This window comes from Coregonus lavaretus, assembly GCF_964263955.1.
Source record: "Coregonus lavaretus genome assembly, contig: HAP1_SCAFFOLD_1992, whole genome shotgun sequence".
NCBI lineage: Eukaryota > Metazoa > Chordata > Actinopteri > Salmoniformes > Salmonidae > Coregonus > Coregonus lavaretus.
Window position 1 is genome coordinate 48676 of NW_028163724.1, and position 16325 is coordinate 65000.

Here is a 16325-nt window from a genome sequence, read left to right on the forward strand (position 1 = left end):
AGAAACCTTGAATATTCAGCTGTAAATTAAGACGTCTGAAAGGTGTCGCAGACAGACAGCGTTCCGAGGATTTAGGTAGAAAGCTCAGGATGTGATCCACCCTGTCTTTAGGTTTTAACTCTTGAATGAAAAAAAAAACAAAAATAGCCAGGGTGACAGTCTACTTCGGCTCTATTGCCAACTCCTTATGGAATTGTCCTGCCAAACATGTTTGACAATGACAGCAATGGATTTTGGCAAGAGCACAAACAGATGTGGGACCAGGCTTGAAAATAAGACATTATACTTCCAATATTCCAGATTAAAATTCTGTTTAAGGACCAGATTATATGAAACAGTATGTGTTCTTTTCATGTGGTATTGTGGCATTGCATTTACCAGGGGAACAAAAGTGCAGGTGTACCTCTTGAATCCAGCCTCATTTTGCCATAGTAGGAGAAGAATTAGAACATGTGTTGCTAAATGAATGTAAATGCAGGGGTTGATAAATCTAAAACAATACTCTTCATACTGTTTCAAAGCATCCGGTACACACTTCAGACGGCACTTCCATAAATAAGTCAATTGCTCATACGCACAGGGAAAGGCAGGGTTTCCCAAACTCAAGGGGTACACATTTTGTTTTTTGCCCTAGCACTACACAGCTGATTCAAATAACCAACTCATCATCAAGCTTTGATCATTTGAATCAGCTGTGTAGTGTTAGGGCAAAAAACAAAATGTGCACCCCTTGGGGTCCCGAGGACCGAGTTTGGGAAAGGTCAAAGGTAAGGTGTGTGACTGTTATAAAATAATTTTAAAAAACCAGGAAAACATCTTTGCACAGAGACAATGAACCTTTATCCTTATTGTCACCTTTTTTCCATAGCAGAACAAACTTAAATGCAAAAGCAACATGTATCTGGCACCGTGAACAGTTGGCATATGTCGAAAAACAAAAACACAGGGGGAAAAAATCATTTTGTTGTCGTCAGTCAACGTCTTTCATAACGAGGAGCCTCATTGGCAGTCGCATGATCACGCAGCAGTAGTAGAACCAATCGGTGCTTGGTTGCAGTAACAGGTATAATAGTCTCCCAACGTATATACACAATGTCCGGAAGAACCATTCCCAAGTCTGATTGTAACCAACCTATAAAGTGCTTTCTCAAAGAAAAAAATATTATCATAATCATCTTTCACGATAATCAGTATATCAATTAGGATAGCATTATGTATATATAAAAGACCATCTGGCATAAAAAGGTCAGTTCAGGCACGAACAGAGAGCTCTCCTCTCCTCCTCTCCTTTGGCGTTTCACTTCTTGAAAGGCGTCAGTCTGCCGATGTTTTGCCAGAAGGTGGTTGCCTTGCGTTTGGGCTCAGCCAGCATGAAGACCTGCTGCTGGGGCACGCTGCTGGGCAGAGATGGCTGCTTCTGACGGAGCAGGAAGTCACAATAGGGTCGGGTCACCGCTGGGGGAGAGGAGAGCAGAGGGGGGTTAGTAATCTCTGGGTCACCGCTGGGGAAGAGGAGAACAGAGGGGGGTTAGTAATCTCAGCACCCAGAACTAAATCAGCGACTTAATTTTCAACATGTTAATGTCAAGAATGTGACGAGAGACTAGGGTTTTTGAAATGTAGATGGGGGGGATTACAAGTGCATTTGAATCTAAAGAGGCTCATATGAATATTAAGCACACAAACTAAATGTGTATAAATATAGCCAAACATGTCATCTTAGCTTCTTTAAAAAATCAACACCCACGACACTACACACCCATCCACACAGCCAAACCTAAAACTCCCAAAGGGAAATGGAGTTTTCCTGCCATGCACCCATATTCAGTCCAACCCCCTAAGGACTACTTTACCCAGACATACCTTTGGGCTTCCCAGCTGGATGGCTTTTGCAGGCGTTGAGCATGGCCTGTTTCTTCTGGACCTCAGTGATGGAGAATCCTGGAGGTGGAAACCACATAGGTCATAGGTCAATGTGGATATCACAGATATCATTCTGCCAGTGCCACCTATCAATACCCAGAATAATACAAGGCCAGATTGTTGGATGGGAAAGTTTCAGTAACATCCATATGCTCTGTTTTTCCAGGGGGGAGCTGACTGGATCAGGGTTAGGGAGGCAGACACATCTAACAGCCTCAGAGCAAGAGTCCACTGAACTTCCAACCAGATGGCAAGGCAGAACCCTCCACACATGCACAGATCCCAGACAAAACCCTAAGACTATGGCAGAGAAGCGAAGGGTGGGGGGGGGGGGCAGCTGAGATGGATTGATGGGCCCTTTTGCCTGTTTATCTGAGGGATCAATGACACTCTGAACCATTTAGCATACCCTTCTCTTCCTGGTTCTCTGTTCTCTGACCACAGCCACTGCCACAACAGCTGTTTGAACTATTATGGCAGCAGTAGTCTGGGGTAGAGAGAGAGACAGGAGGACGAATCTCACATTTGACTAACAGGAAAGGAAACACAGCTGACTAGTAATAAACACAGGTCGGCAGTTCATCACATACCTTTTTCAAACGGTGGCGCACAATTATGACAGAGACGGTTAACTGACAGTTATCCCTAAGGCAACGGGGTGGCACCTCACCTGTCTCACGGTCGTGCTGCACCTGCCTCCTCTCGTCCTGGAAGGCTCGGAGCCAGCGTTGTTTCTGCTCAGGCTTCTTGGCACACAGCAGGTGGATCTCGTCCCCCGCCAGCGAGCGCAGCTTCAGAGCGTTCTTCACCGACACGTTGAAGTCCTTCTCCTTCCCGTCCTCCACATCCAACACCTCAATCTGGTCCATGTCCATACGGCCCTTACAGTACAGCATGTCCCTGCGCAGGAGGTCCTAGAGGGGGGATAGAGAGAACTGTTACTAACCCTAACGCTTACGTGGTTGGGGAAGGGTTGTAGTTTTTAACAGTGCTGCTCACCTTTTTGCAGTACACCATCTGGTGGTCGAAGAGGAAGAACATGCGCTGCTGGCTCTTAGCCTGAGGCTGGGAGATCTTCGTCAGCTCTCCAGAGAAGATCAGATCCGAACTCTTACTGAGGATATCTTCTCCCTGACCATGTTCAAACACACACCATAAATATATGTTAGAGCCTGCAGAGATACGGGGCATGATATAGAGAGATTGTTCAGTCAACAAATGTGTATCGTATAGCTAGGGAGTTGGTCCTGACTAAATGACCTCAGGCGTTGTTTCCAGATCAAGTCACCTGGTCAGGAAACCTGACTCTAGTCATCAAAAAGATCATCAAGGACATCAACCACCCAAGCCACTGCCTGTTCACCCCGCTATCATCCAAAAGGCGAGGTCAGTACAGCTGCATAAAAGCTGGGACCGAGAAAATGAAAAACAGCTTCTATCTCAAGGCCATCAGACTGTTAAACAGCCATCACTAGCACATTAGAGGATGCTGCCTATAGGCATAGACTAGAAATCACTGGCCACTTTGAGAAATGGAACACTAGCCACTTTAATAATGTTTACATATCTTGCATTACTCATCTCATATGTATATACTGTATTCTATACTATTCTACGGTATCTTAGCCACTTTAATAATGTTTACATATCTTGCATTACTCATCTCATATGTATATTGTGGTCCTCTGTAGCTCAATTGGTAGAGCATGGCGCTTGTAACGCCAGGGTAGTGGGTTCGATCCCCGGGACCACCCATACGTAAAAATGTATGCACACATGACTGTAAGTCGCTTTGGATAAAAGTGTCTGCTAAATGGCATATTATTATTATATACTGTATTCTATACTATTCTACTGTATCTTAGTCCATGCCGCTCTGACATCGCTCGTCCATATATGTATATATTCTTAATTCATATTAATATTAATATTTGTGTGTATTGGGTATATGTTGTGAAATTGTTAGAGATTACTTGTTAGATATTACTGCACTGTCAGAGCTAGAAGCACACGCATTTCGCTACACCCGCTATAACATCTTCTAAACACGTGTATGTGACCAATACAATTTGATTTGATTTGATTATGTTCCATGACCAATGATACATTTACATTACATTTTAGTCATTTAGCAGACGCTCTTATCCAGAGCGACTTACAGTTAGTGAATACATATATTTTTTTTTATACTGCCCCCCCGTGGGAATCGAACCCACAACCCTGGCGTTGCAAACGCCATGCTCTATCAACTGAGCTACATCCCTGCCGGCCATTCCCTCCCCTACCCTGGACGACGCTGGGCCAATTGTGCGCCGCCCATGAGTCTCCCGGTCGCGGCCGGCGGCGACAGAGCCTGGATTCGAACCAGGATCTCTAGTGACACAGTTAGCACTGCGATGCAGTGCCTTAGACCACTGCTCACCTCCCAGTCTTCTATGGAGCGCTGCCATTGGGCGATCTTGTCGATGTTCTCCAGGCGCCGCTTCCTCTCGTTGATCAGCCTGGCCACGTTCTTCATGGCGTCCAAGGCAGCCTCCACGTCCTTATAGTCCCTGGGTGTCCCAGAACAGACAACCGTGCTAGACTCTCATTCCTTTCTCTCTCACATCACACTGTATCTTATAATAGCTTTGTTTTATATAAAAGTCACCAATATGGCTGCCGATTTACAATCTGAAAATAACTAAATATACTATCAGTGTCAATACCGCTGCTGTAAGTGAATTAGGTGTAGATTAGAAGGGATATGTGTAACTCCTTGTATGTGTACACCGTACATATACAGGATAATGTGTGTGCTGGTTTACAGTACCTGTGCTGGGGGTTGGTATATTTCAGTAGCTCGGCAAGCTGCAGAGGGTACTTGCAGATCTTCTGGACGGGCGTGAGCAGGAAGCCATCCAGCGAGATGTCAATCATCTTCTGGAGCAGGCGACAGGCCTCGAAGAAGAACACATACTTGTTGGTCTTCATCCGCCGGGACAACTGTACACAGGCGTTGGGGTGGTTGTTACAGTACTCCGAGTAAATCTGGAAGTCTGTTTGCTTAGGAGGGAGAGGAGGAGACAGGAAACGTTAACATGGCAGTTTGGAATGGCGAAAATTATGCTTGGGCTCTAGGGAGGTTTTTTGACTTCCCCAATATAAACTGCTGGTGATCCTTCTACATTTTGGAAAACAGTAAATGCACAAATTCCTCTTCTTCCCTGCCTAAGCAAGTTCTATCGGACTCTGGCATCATAACTGAGAAGAATGGAAGAAGTGATGCTGTAGGAGCCAAATAGGCTTAATTGTATGTTTCCAATTCATGATGCATTTCTGTTGTATGTGTGTTTGCCATAAATCCCTTGTCAAGTGTGTGTACCCCATCTACAGGCCAATAGAGAAAACAGTTAAAAGACATACACGCCCCATAGCCTAATGGGAGTTACTGGAATGACAGCACACAGTCTTTTGACCGTACCAGACCATGTTCACCCTGCTGTTTGTTTCTTTAGTTTAATGATCACAATTCGTTTTGGTAGAATCCTATACATTTTTGTATCCAGAAGAACGACAAATACATTTATTATTATTTTTCAACTTGAATCGAACTCTGGATTTTTATGCGTCAAGACTAACATTTCACCACTCTCCATGGGTCTCCCGGTCGCGGCCAGCTACGACAGAGCCTGGATTTGAACCAGGTTCTCTAGTGGCACAGCTAGCACTGCGATGCAGTGCCTTAGACCACTGCACCACTCGGGAGGCTTTACTAAAATTTAGACATACGACTTACCACACCTGGTCTCAGGGATGGTTAACTCTGGAAATTCCTATGGTCTCTACTGAGTTAGGTAAATCAGCTTTTAGTTTTCTTGCACCTTATTTGTGGAATAATCTTCCAAATGTTCTTAAATGTGATGTTCTGGTGCCTCCAGGGCAATTCCGAAAGCTGATTGTGGACCTTATTACTGATGAATGTGTTTGTTTTTTATGACTCTGTTTTTCTTTCTGCTTGCATTTTGATGTGTATTTTCTGTAATTTATGTAATTCAGGGCACATCTGTTAAAGATACCTTGGTCTCAGTATGAATCCCTGATAAAATAAAGGTTAAAAAAATAAAAAAGCCTGTATAATAATACAGTAATTGTCTATTATTTACATAAGTGGCATCATAGGCCACAATCAAAGCACACATTCATTTAACCTGTTACGTCATGTTATGTCATGTTTCTGACAGCATTACATAGCGTTATGCAGGCCATATGACAAAGGTCAGGTGAAGTCATTGTCACAGTGGGTTGTGTGTTGAACAGTACTCACGTGTTCCAGGAAGCAGGAGCCGATCTCGCTGAGGTGCGGCTGCTCCTTGTTGAACTTCTTCTCCAGATCTTTCAGGAACTTCTTCTGGAAGCGGTAGATGTCTTCGATGTTGCCGAAGACGCACCGCAGCTGCTCCTCTGTGAACATGTCTATCCTCTTACGGCACTGCTTGATGTAACCCTGAGAGAGGAACAGTAGACCCATGTAGTAAATCATACAGATGTATACCTGATTTTACTCTGTAAAATATGTTAAGAATTCCCAGAAATAATCAGGTTGAAACTTGAGACGTTGTAGTCTGAACTGAGCTGAACTGACCTCACAGATGTCTTTGAGGTGTTTGATGTAGTCTCTCTCCGTGCTCATGATCTCATTGATGACATTAGTCCTCATCTGTTCCTTACAGGGCAGGCCTGGTCCCAGGAACAGACCCACCCTTGGCTGGTCCTCCTCCCCAGCCCCAGCCTCCTCCAGGTGGGATAGGTACTCCTCCATGGGCTCATCCTGGTTCACACGCAACTACAGGGACCAGGAAGAGAGGCGCCGTTGTTCTAGAATACCCTCACTATCAGATCACTAAAGTTTAGATGCTACAGAAACATTTTGCACAACTGCAGCACCAGCTGCACTTACAACCCTAACAATAATAATATATATCAAATATAAGCAAGAGACAGAGTAGTTCATTTCTGTTGTCCTCAGTTCCCCAGGGAGATGGAGAGAGAGAGAGAGAGAGAGAGAGGAGATATGTAGAGTTAGTTTCTTACCCGGACGAAGCTGGCTGGGAACCAGCCCTCACTGTCCAGGATGCGTCCCCACCACCACTCCTTGTTGGTGGCATCCACTACCTCAATGACGTCCCCCGCCTTGAAGCCCAGCTCCTGGTCGTCCATTGTGACATGGTCCCACAGGGCCTCGGCGTACACACAACTGCCATCACTAATCAGCTGGGGAGGGGACAGACAAACAGACAGACAGACAGACAGACAGACAGACAGACGGGGACAGACAGACAGACGGGGACAGCACAGGTCAGTATGGGAGGATTTCACAGTGACATAACAAAAAAATGGACGACATTGTAATACAAGGTAAACAAGGTTTATAAACATTTTAAACAATTCAGGAAAAACTCTAGTTATGGGCTAACTAGGGGCCATTTCCCTGGTCAGGTGGTCTGGAACCCCCTCTGGAGGTTATTCATCCAGTTTATAAATAACCTCACTGGAAAGCAGAGTGGCTGGTAGAGAGAGTAGAGACATGCATGATTTACAATACAGGGTAGTAGGGCTGTACAGTATTATTATTATTATTATTAGTCATTTAGCAGACGCTCTTATCCAGAGCGACATACAGGAGCAATTAGGGCTAAGTGCCTTGCTCAAGGGCACATCGACAGATTTTTCACCTAGTCGGCTCGGGGATTAGAACCAGCGACCTTTCGGATACTGGCACAACGCTCTTAACCACTAAGCTACCTGCCACCCAGTATCACTATACTACAACGCATGACTCTGAAGCATGAGGCAAAAAAAGCTATAGACTACTATTCATCACAGACAAAGGAGTACAATGTTTACAATGTTGTTTCAACCCAGAAATGATGACTTTGTAACAACAATGTTTCTACTCTGTAGGCTACATTTTAGCACAGACACAACATAATGATTTTTTCCGCTACTGTGCTAGCTAAGCTAACTGAGTCAGGTCCTGAGTGGAAAGCAATGATTCCACTGAGCCAAGCCACTGAGACAGAGATCAATGTGGAGATAAGAGAGAGAGAGAAAATAGCCTGATAAATGTACTGCACACGTACAGTGCCTTCGGATAGTATTCAGACCTTGACATTTGCACATTTTGTTAGGTTTCAGCTTTATTCTAAAATTGATTAAATTGTTTTTTCCCCTCATCAATCTACACACAATACCCCATAATGACAAAGCAAAAAACGGAAATATCACATTTACATAAGTATTCAGACCCTTTACTCAGTACTTTGTTCAAGCACCTTTGGCAGTGATTACAGCCTTGAGTTCTTGGGTATGACACTACAAGCTTGGCACACCTGTATTTGGGGAGTTTCTCCCATTCCTCTCTGCAGATCCTCTCAAGCTCTGTCAAGTTGGATGGGGAGCTTTGTTGCACAGCAATCTTCAGGTCTCTCCAGAGATGTTTGATCGGGATCAAGTTCGGGCTCTGGCTGGGCCATTCAAGGACATTCAGAGACTTGTCCCGAAGCCACTCCTGCGTTGTCTTGCTTAGGGTCATTGTCCTGTTGGAAGGTGAACCTTCGCCACAGTCTGAGGTCCTGAGCGCTCTGGAGTATGTTTTCATCAAGGATCTCTCTGTACTTTTCTCCGTTCATCTTTAGCTCGATCCTGACTAGTCTCCCAGTCCCTGCCACTGATAAACATCCCCACAGCATGATGCTGCCACCACTATGCTTCACCGTAGGGATGGTGCCAGGTTTCCTCCAGACGTGACGCTTGGCATTCAGACCAAAGAGTTCAATCTTGGTTTCATCAGACCAGAGAATCTTGTTTCTCATGGTCTGAGAGTCTTTAGGTGCCTTTTGGCAAACTCCAAGCGGGCTGTCATGTGTATTTTACTGAGGAGTGGCTTCCGTCTGGTCACTCTACCATAAAGGCCTGATTGGTGGAGTGCTGCAGAGATGGTTGTCCTTCTGGAAGGTTCTCCCATCTCCACAGAGTAACTCTGGAGCTCTGTCAGAGTGACCATCAGGGTTCTTGGTCACCTCCCTGACCAAGGCCCTTCTCCCCCAATTGCTCAGTTTGGCCGGGCGGCCAGCTCTAGGAAGAGTCTTGGTGGTTCCAAACGAATTCCATTTAATAATGATGGAGGCCACTGTGTTCTTGGGGACCTTCAATGCTGCAGAAATGTTTTGGTACCCTTCCCCAGATCTGTGCCTCGACACAATCCTGTCTCGGAGCTCTACGGACAATTCCTTTGACTTCATGGCTTTTGCTCTGACATCCACTGTCAACTGTGGGACCTTATATGGACAGGTGTATGCCTTTCCAAATCATGTCCAATCAATTGAATTTACCACAGGTAGACTCCAATCAAGTTGTAGAAACATCTCAATGATGATCAACGGAAACAGGATGCACCTGAGCTCATTTTATTTAGAGTCTCATAGCAAAGGGTCTGAATACTTATGTAAATAAGGTATTTCTGTTTAATAAAAACCTGTTTTTGCTTTGTCATTATGGGGTATTGTGTGTAGATTGCTGAGCATATTTTTTTATTTAATCTATTTTAGAATAAGGCTGTAATGTAACAAAATGTGGAAAAAGTCAAGGGGTCTGAATACTTTCCGAAGGCACTGTACATGTACACACACATACAAACTACTGCGTCAACATCATGCTGGCATCATAGTAGTAAGCCTTGTCCGAGCCAGAATGGCCGATAAAGCAGGAGCCTATCTCCTGTTTCTGTAGTGAGGCAGCTTGATGTACCAGTACACCCCCTGGACAGGACACTAGTCTATCTCCTGTTTCTGTAGTGAGGCAGCTTGATGTACCAGTACACCCCCTGGACAGGACACTAGTCTATCTCCTGTTTCTGTAGTGAGGCAGCTTGATGTACCAGTACACCCCCTGGACAGGACACTAGTCTATCTCCTGTTTCTGTAGTGAGGCAGCTTGATGTAACAGTACACCCCCTGGACAGGACACTAGTCTATCTCCTGTTTCTGTAGTGAGGCAGCTTGATGTACAAGCACACCCCCTGGACAGGACACTAGTCTATCTCCTGTTTCTGTAGCGAGACAGCTTGATGTACCAGTATACCCCCTGGACAGGACACTAGTCTATCTCCTGTTTCTGTAGTGAGACAGCTTGATGTACCAGTACACCCCCTGGACAGGACACTAGTCTATCTCCTGTTTCTGTAGTGAGACAGCTTGATGTACAGTACACCCCCTGGACAGGACACTAGTCTATCTCCTGTTTCTGTAGTGAGACAGCTTGATGTACCATTACACCCCCTGGACAGGACACTAGCCTATCTCCTGTTTCTGTAGTGAGGCAGCTTGATGTACCAGTACACCCCCTGGACAGGACACTAGTCTATCTCCTGTTTCTGTAGTGAGACAGCTTGATGTACCAGTACACCCCCTGGACAGGACACTAGTCTATCTCCTGTTTCTGTAGTGAGACAGCTTGATGTACCAGTACACCCCCTGGACAGGACACTAGTCTATCTCCTGTTTCTGTAGTGTGAGACAGCTTGATGTACAAGCACACCCCCTGGACAGGACGCAAGTCATTATTTTATTCTTGCTCAAAAAGCCACATCTAACTAACTATCAATAATGTAACTCCTCAAGCGTAGGCTCCTAACCTTAATATGCTAGGCTTTTATACTGTGGAGTATAGCTGGGACGATAAACCGAAGATTATCAACACCGACCATACCGACCACTTATGGTGGGCATTTTGCTGATATCGTTCATTACGATAAGTAGCCTATACTAGAGGAATGTGAAGTCTGTCATGAAATAGGTTTGCTAATATGTGTTATTGTTAATGGGACAATCGATGGCTAGTAGTTTAAATGGTAATAAGAAAACTGTGGTGCACATTGATGTTAGAAACGTATTGTTCGATTTATCGTTACCGCATTAATTCAGTCAATTTATGGTGATATGCTTTTCTATCCTTATGGCCCTGCTTTACTGTCAAACATAGGCTAAGTGATATCATAATATGATCTATGTTCCGATTTCTATGTCTGTTCTGTGGGCTAGGATGATCTATATGTCCAATTCTATGTCTGTTCTGTAAGCTAGGGTGATCTATATGTCCAATTCTATGTCTGTTCTGTGGGCTAGGGTGATCTATATGTCTATTTCTATGTCTGTTCTGTGGGCTAGGGTGATCTATATGTCTATTTCTATGTCTGTTCTGTGGGCTAGGGTGATCTATATGTCTATTTATATGTCTGTTCTGTGGGCTAGGGTGATCTATATGTCCAATTATATGCCAGTTCTGTGGGCTAGGGTGATCTATGAGTCTATTTCTATGTCTGTTCTGTTGGCTAAGGTGATCTATGAGTCTATTTCTATGTCTGTTCTGTTGGCTAAGGTGATCTATGAGTCTATTTCTATGTCTGTTCTGTTGGCTAAGGTGATCTATGTCTCCCTGCTATAGATCCATCATCATGGCAAGGGGGACTATGGCCCTGTTGCTAGGCGACATGCCCCCACAAATCTATTCTCTCCTCTTCTCTCTTCTCCTCTGCTTTTTTTCTCCTCTACTGATCCTGCCATCATTATACAACTAAACCCCAGAATATCTCCTTTCACTGAGAGTAGAGATGCATCATGTGAACCAGGTGAAAGACATAATAATATTCTAGTATTAGCTGTACTGGTATATTGATATGAGTTTGTTTACAGAGGGAAAATATAGGAAGAATCCAAACATGCACACATCTCTGCCAGGTGGTGGATGTAAACAGTGCACTTCTCTCTGTGTGCCTCCTCATCCCTGGGCCATGGTACATCCCTGGGCCATGGTACTTCCCTGGGCCATGGTACATCCCTGAGTCATGGTACATCCCTGAGTCATGGTACATCCCTGAGTCATGGTACATCCCTGAGTCATGGTACATCCCTGGGCCATGGTACTTCCCTGGGCCATGGTACATCCCTGAGTCATGGTACTTCCCTGAGTCATGGTACATCCCTGAGTCATGGTACTTCCCTGGGCCATGGTACTTCCCCTCTCATCACTCCCTGGGCCAGCCTCAGTTTCAAACCTCTCTCTGTCCTGAGCTGCCTCGTCACCCCTAACGGCAACGCTCCAAGCCTGTAATGACACTTCGCTGGCCATGGCAGAACACTGACATTTATGTCTTGCAGGAAATCACGCACAGAACGAGCAGTATGGCTGGTGGCAACACTGGTTGATGCTTATTTATAAAACCCTCTTAGGCCTCACTCCCCCTATCTGAGATACATACTGCAGCCTTCATCCTCCACATACAACACCCGTTCTGCCAGTCACATTCTGTTAAAGGTCCCCAAAGCACACTCATCCCTGGGTCGCTCCTCTTTTCAGTTCGCTGCAGCTAGAGACTGCTTTTTTGCAGCTGGAACGAGCTGCAAAAAAACACTCAAACTGGACAGTTTTATCTCCATCGCTTCATTCAAAGACTCAATCATGGACACTCTTACTGACACCTGTGGCTGCTTCGCGTGATGTATTGTTGTCTCTACCTTCTTGCCCTTTGTGCTGTTGTCTGTGCCCAATAATGTTTGTACCATGTTTTGTGCTGCTGCCATGTTGTTGTCATGTGGTGTTGCTGCCATGCTATGTTGTTGTCTTAGGTCTCTCTTTATGTAGTGTTGTGTTGTCTCTCTTTATGTAGTGTTGTGTTGTCTCTCTTTATGTAGTGTTGTGTTGTCTCTCTTTATGTAGTGTTGTGTTGTCTCTCTTTATGTAGTGTTGTGGTGTCTCTCTTTATGTAGTGTTGTGTTGTCTCTCTTTATGTAGTGTTGTGGTGTCTCTCTTTATGTAGTGTTGTGTTGTCTCTCTTTATGTAGTGTTGTGTTGTCTCTCTTTATGTAGTGTTGTGGTGTCTCTCTTGTCGTGATGTGTGTTTTGTCCCCCGTCCCCGCAGGAGGCCTTTTGCCTTTTGGTAGGCCATCATTGTAAATAAGAATTTGTTCTTAACTGACTTGCCTAGTTAAATAAAGGTTAAATAAAAATAAACTACAAATCGTGATTATTGCATTTGATTATCATACCGCTATTTTATCCAATTAATTAAAAGTATACTTAGCTAAATGATATTCCCACGAGCAGCACCGCAGATATTGAAAGGAGCAAGATGCAAGACTTCACTCTCACACAGCCAAACTGTATCTGTGCAGGTGCATGGGTTCTCTTCACACTGTTACAGCCTGGTAGCCAGGGGACCAAAACAGTAAAGACGTTGAGCCTCGTGCACTGAGTCGACCTTTAACACACAATCACTTACCTGACTACATTATTGGATTCTCCACCTCTCTTTATCCCCTCCCCCCTCTCCCTCTCTCTCCCCCTCTCTCTCCCCGACCTTGATACCCAGGTGTAGCCAAACAGACCTATTTACAGCCACTGCTCGTCTCAACTCAACCAAACAGAATATGATGACCCAGGCTACCTCACTCTGATTCTATAATATAGACAGCACAGGAGGTTGGTGCCACCTTAATTTGGGAGGAGGGGCACGTGGTAATGTCTGGAGCAGAATAAGTGGAAAGGAGGTATCAACAACATGGTTTCCATGGTTTCCATGTGTTTGATGCCATTCCATTCGCTCCTTTTCCAGGCATTATCATGAGCCGTCCTCCCCTCAGCAGCCTCCAGTGACAGTCTACAGAGCTGACATTTATCTGAACATTATACTACAGGGTGGTCTCCTGGAAACAGATTAATCTTAATCCTAGACTATAAGCTATTTCCATGGAGGTTCTCCATTGACCATGCTTTTTTAAAATTGAGACACATTTACCTGTGCATTCCTTGTCCAGTGCTGGAATAAGAACCCAATTGTAATACCTGAGTAAAAGTAAAGATACCTTGATAGAAAATGACTCAAGTAAAAGTGAACGTCACTCAGTAAAATACTACTTGAGTAAAAGTCTAAAAGTATTTGGTTTTAAATATACTTAAGTCTCAAAAGTAAATGTAATTGCTCAAATATACTTAAGTATCACGATTTTCTTGTTTAAACAATTTACGGATAGCCAGAGGCACACTCCAACACTCAGACATAATTTACTAACTGTCATGAATCCCGCTTCCTTTCTGCCTGAGTTGCCTGTTTTCTGTCCTGGAGTCTGTTTCCTGAGGTTCCTGAACGCACCCTGTCTGGTTGCCGGGGCGACGAAGCAAGGCGGGAGATCTTTCCATTACCCGCACCTGCATCTCATCAGCTATCTGCACACCTGGTCCTGATCATCACCTCTCCACTTCATAAGCTCTGACCTGACATCCATTCCCTGTCGGATCGTTAGCCATGAACAGTATGTTGTGTCAGCGTATCAGCCACAAGTTTTCTAGAGTTCGTTTAGTTGTTTTGTACTTTTTGCTTGCCGTGTACTCACCTCCGTTTACTCTGTCTACAGTTACTCTCCCGGAACATTCACTCCACCCTTGCCTGGTAGTCGGTGGGTTCTGTAACATCATTGGATCTGCCTATTCACTTCCACCAACTCACCTCCGCTGCCCGCTCCGTCTCCTGAATTATCCTGCTTCCGCACTTGAGTCGTTAAATAAATACTCCCCTTCTGTCTACTCACCTTGTCCTGGTCTGCTTCTGGGTTCTGCTTTAGAGAATCGTGACACTAACTAAGCATTTGTGTTTAGTGAGTCCGCCAGATCAGAGGCAGTAGGGATGACCAGGGATGTTATCTTGATAAGTGCGTGAATTGGACCATTTTCCTGTCCTGCTAAGCATTCGAAATGTAACGAGTACTTTTGGGTGTCAAGGAAAATCCCTTACAAAAATGTACCATGGTACTTTCATTCATAACATGGTACTACTAGGGTACTTTCACTTATACCATGGTGTAGTCTGAATCATGGAAATGTACCATGGTTTTAGCTTTGAAGTATGATGGTACTACTGTGGTACTGCCATTGTACCTAAATATTACCATGGTATTGCATCATTTATACCATGGTATACAGTGGATTGAAAAAGTATTCATCCCCCTTGGCATTTTTCCTATTTTGTTGCCTTACAACCTGGAATTAAAATGGATTTTTGGGGGGTTTGTATCATTTGATTTCCACAACATGCCGACCACTTTGAAGATGCAAAATATTTGTTTTAGTGAAACAAACAAGAAATAAGACAAAAAAACAGAAAACTCTACAAAGTCAATACTTTATAGAGCCACCTTCTGCAGCAATTACAGCTGCAAGTCTCTTGGGGTATGTCTCTATAAACTTGGCACATCTAGCCACTGGGATTTTTGCCCATTCTTCAAGGCAAAACTGCTCCAGCTCCTTCAAGTTGGATGGGTTCCGCTGGTGTACAGCAATCTTTAAGTCATACCACAGATTCTCAATTGGATTGAGGTCTGGGCTTTGACTAGGCCATTCAAAGACATTTAAATGTTTCCCCTTAAACCACTTGAGTGTTGCTTTAGCAGTATGCTTAGGGTCATTGTCCGGCTGGAAGGTGAACCTCCGTCCCAGTCTCAAATCTCTGGAAGACTGAAACAGGTTTCCCTCAAGAATTTCCCTGTATTAGGCGCCATCCATCATTCCTTCAATTCTGACCAGTTTCCCAGTCCCTGCTGATGGAAAACATCCCCACAGCATGATGCTGCCACCACCATGCTTCACTGTGGGGATGGTGTTCTCGGGTGATGAGAGGTGTTGGGTTTGCGCCAGACATAGCGTTTTCCTTGCAGCTCCTTCAGTGTTATCTTTGGTCTCTTTGTTGCCTCTCTGATTAATGCCCTCCTTGCCTGGTCCGTGAGTTTTGGTGTGCGGCCCTCTCTTGGCAGGTTTGTTGTGGTGCCATATTCTTTCCATTTTTTAATGCTGGATTTAATGGTGCTCCGTGGGATGTTCAAAGTTTGGGATATTTTTCTATAACCCAACCCTGATCTGTACTTCTCCACAACTGTGTCCCTGACCTGTTTGGAGAGCTCCTTGGTCTTCATGGTGCCGCTTGCTTGGTGGTGCCCCTTTCTTAGTGGTGTTGCAGACTCTGGGGCCTTTTAGAACAGGTGTATATATACTGAGATCATTTGACAGATCATGTGACACTTAGATTGCACACAGGTGGACTTTATTTAACTAATTATGTGACTTCTGAAGGTAATTGGTTGCACCAGATCTTATTTAGGGGCTTCATGGCACAGGGCGTGAATACATATGCACGCACCACTTTTCCGTTATTTATTTTGTATAATTTTTTGAAAATATATATTTTTTTCATTTCACTTCACCAATTTGGACTATTTTGTGTATGTCAATTACATGAAATCCAAATAAAAATCAATTTAAATTACAGGTTGTAATCCAACAAAATAGGAAAAACGCCAAGGGGGATGAATACTTAT

General features: G+C 44.4%; 1 protein-coding gene across 1 annotated transcript in view; it reads right to left on the reverse strand.

Moving 5' to 3' along the window:
• Positions 1 to 296: 296 nt before the first annotated feature.
• Positions 297 to 16325, reverse strand: part of LOC311117828 (rho guanine nucleotide exchange factor 4-like) — an 18412-nt gene continuing 2383 nt past the window's right edge. Inside the window, exons 2-10 of the mRNA XM_084192736.1 lie at positions 6997 to 7176; positions 6548 to 6748; positions 6230 to 6409; positions 4736 to 4968; positions 4346 to 4475; positions 2923 to 3054; positions 2594 to 2837; positions 1864 to 1941; positions 297 to 1455 (exon numbers count right to left, since the gene is read on the reverse strand). Of these exons, the coding sequence (XP_084048862.1) occupies positions 1298 to 1455; positions 1864 to 1941; positions 2594 to 2837; positions 2923 to 3054; positions 4346 to 4475; positions 4736 to 4968; positions 6230 to 6409; positions 6548 to 6748; positions 6997 to 7122 (1482 nt within the window). The 5' untranslated portion in view covers positions 7123 to 7176 and the 3' untranslated portion in view covers positions 297 to 1297. The remainder of the gene's footprint in view (positions 1456 to 1863; positions 1942 to 2593; positions 2838 to 2922; positions 3055 to 4345; positions 4476 to 4735; positions 4969 to 6229; positions 6410 to 6547; positions 6749 to 6996; positions 7177 to 16325) is intronic.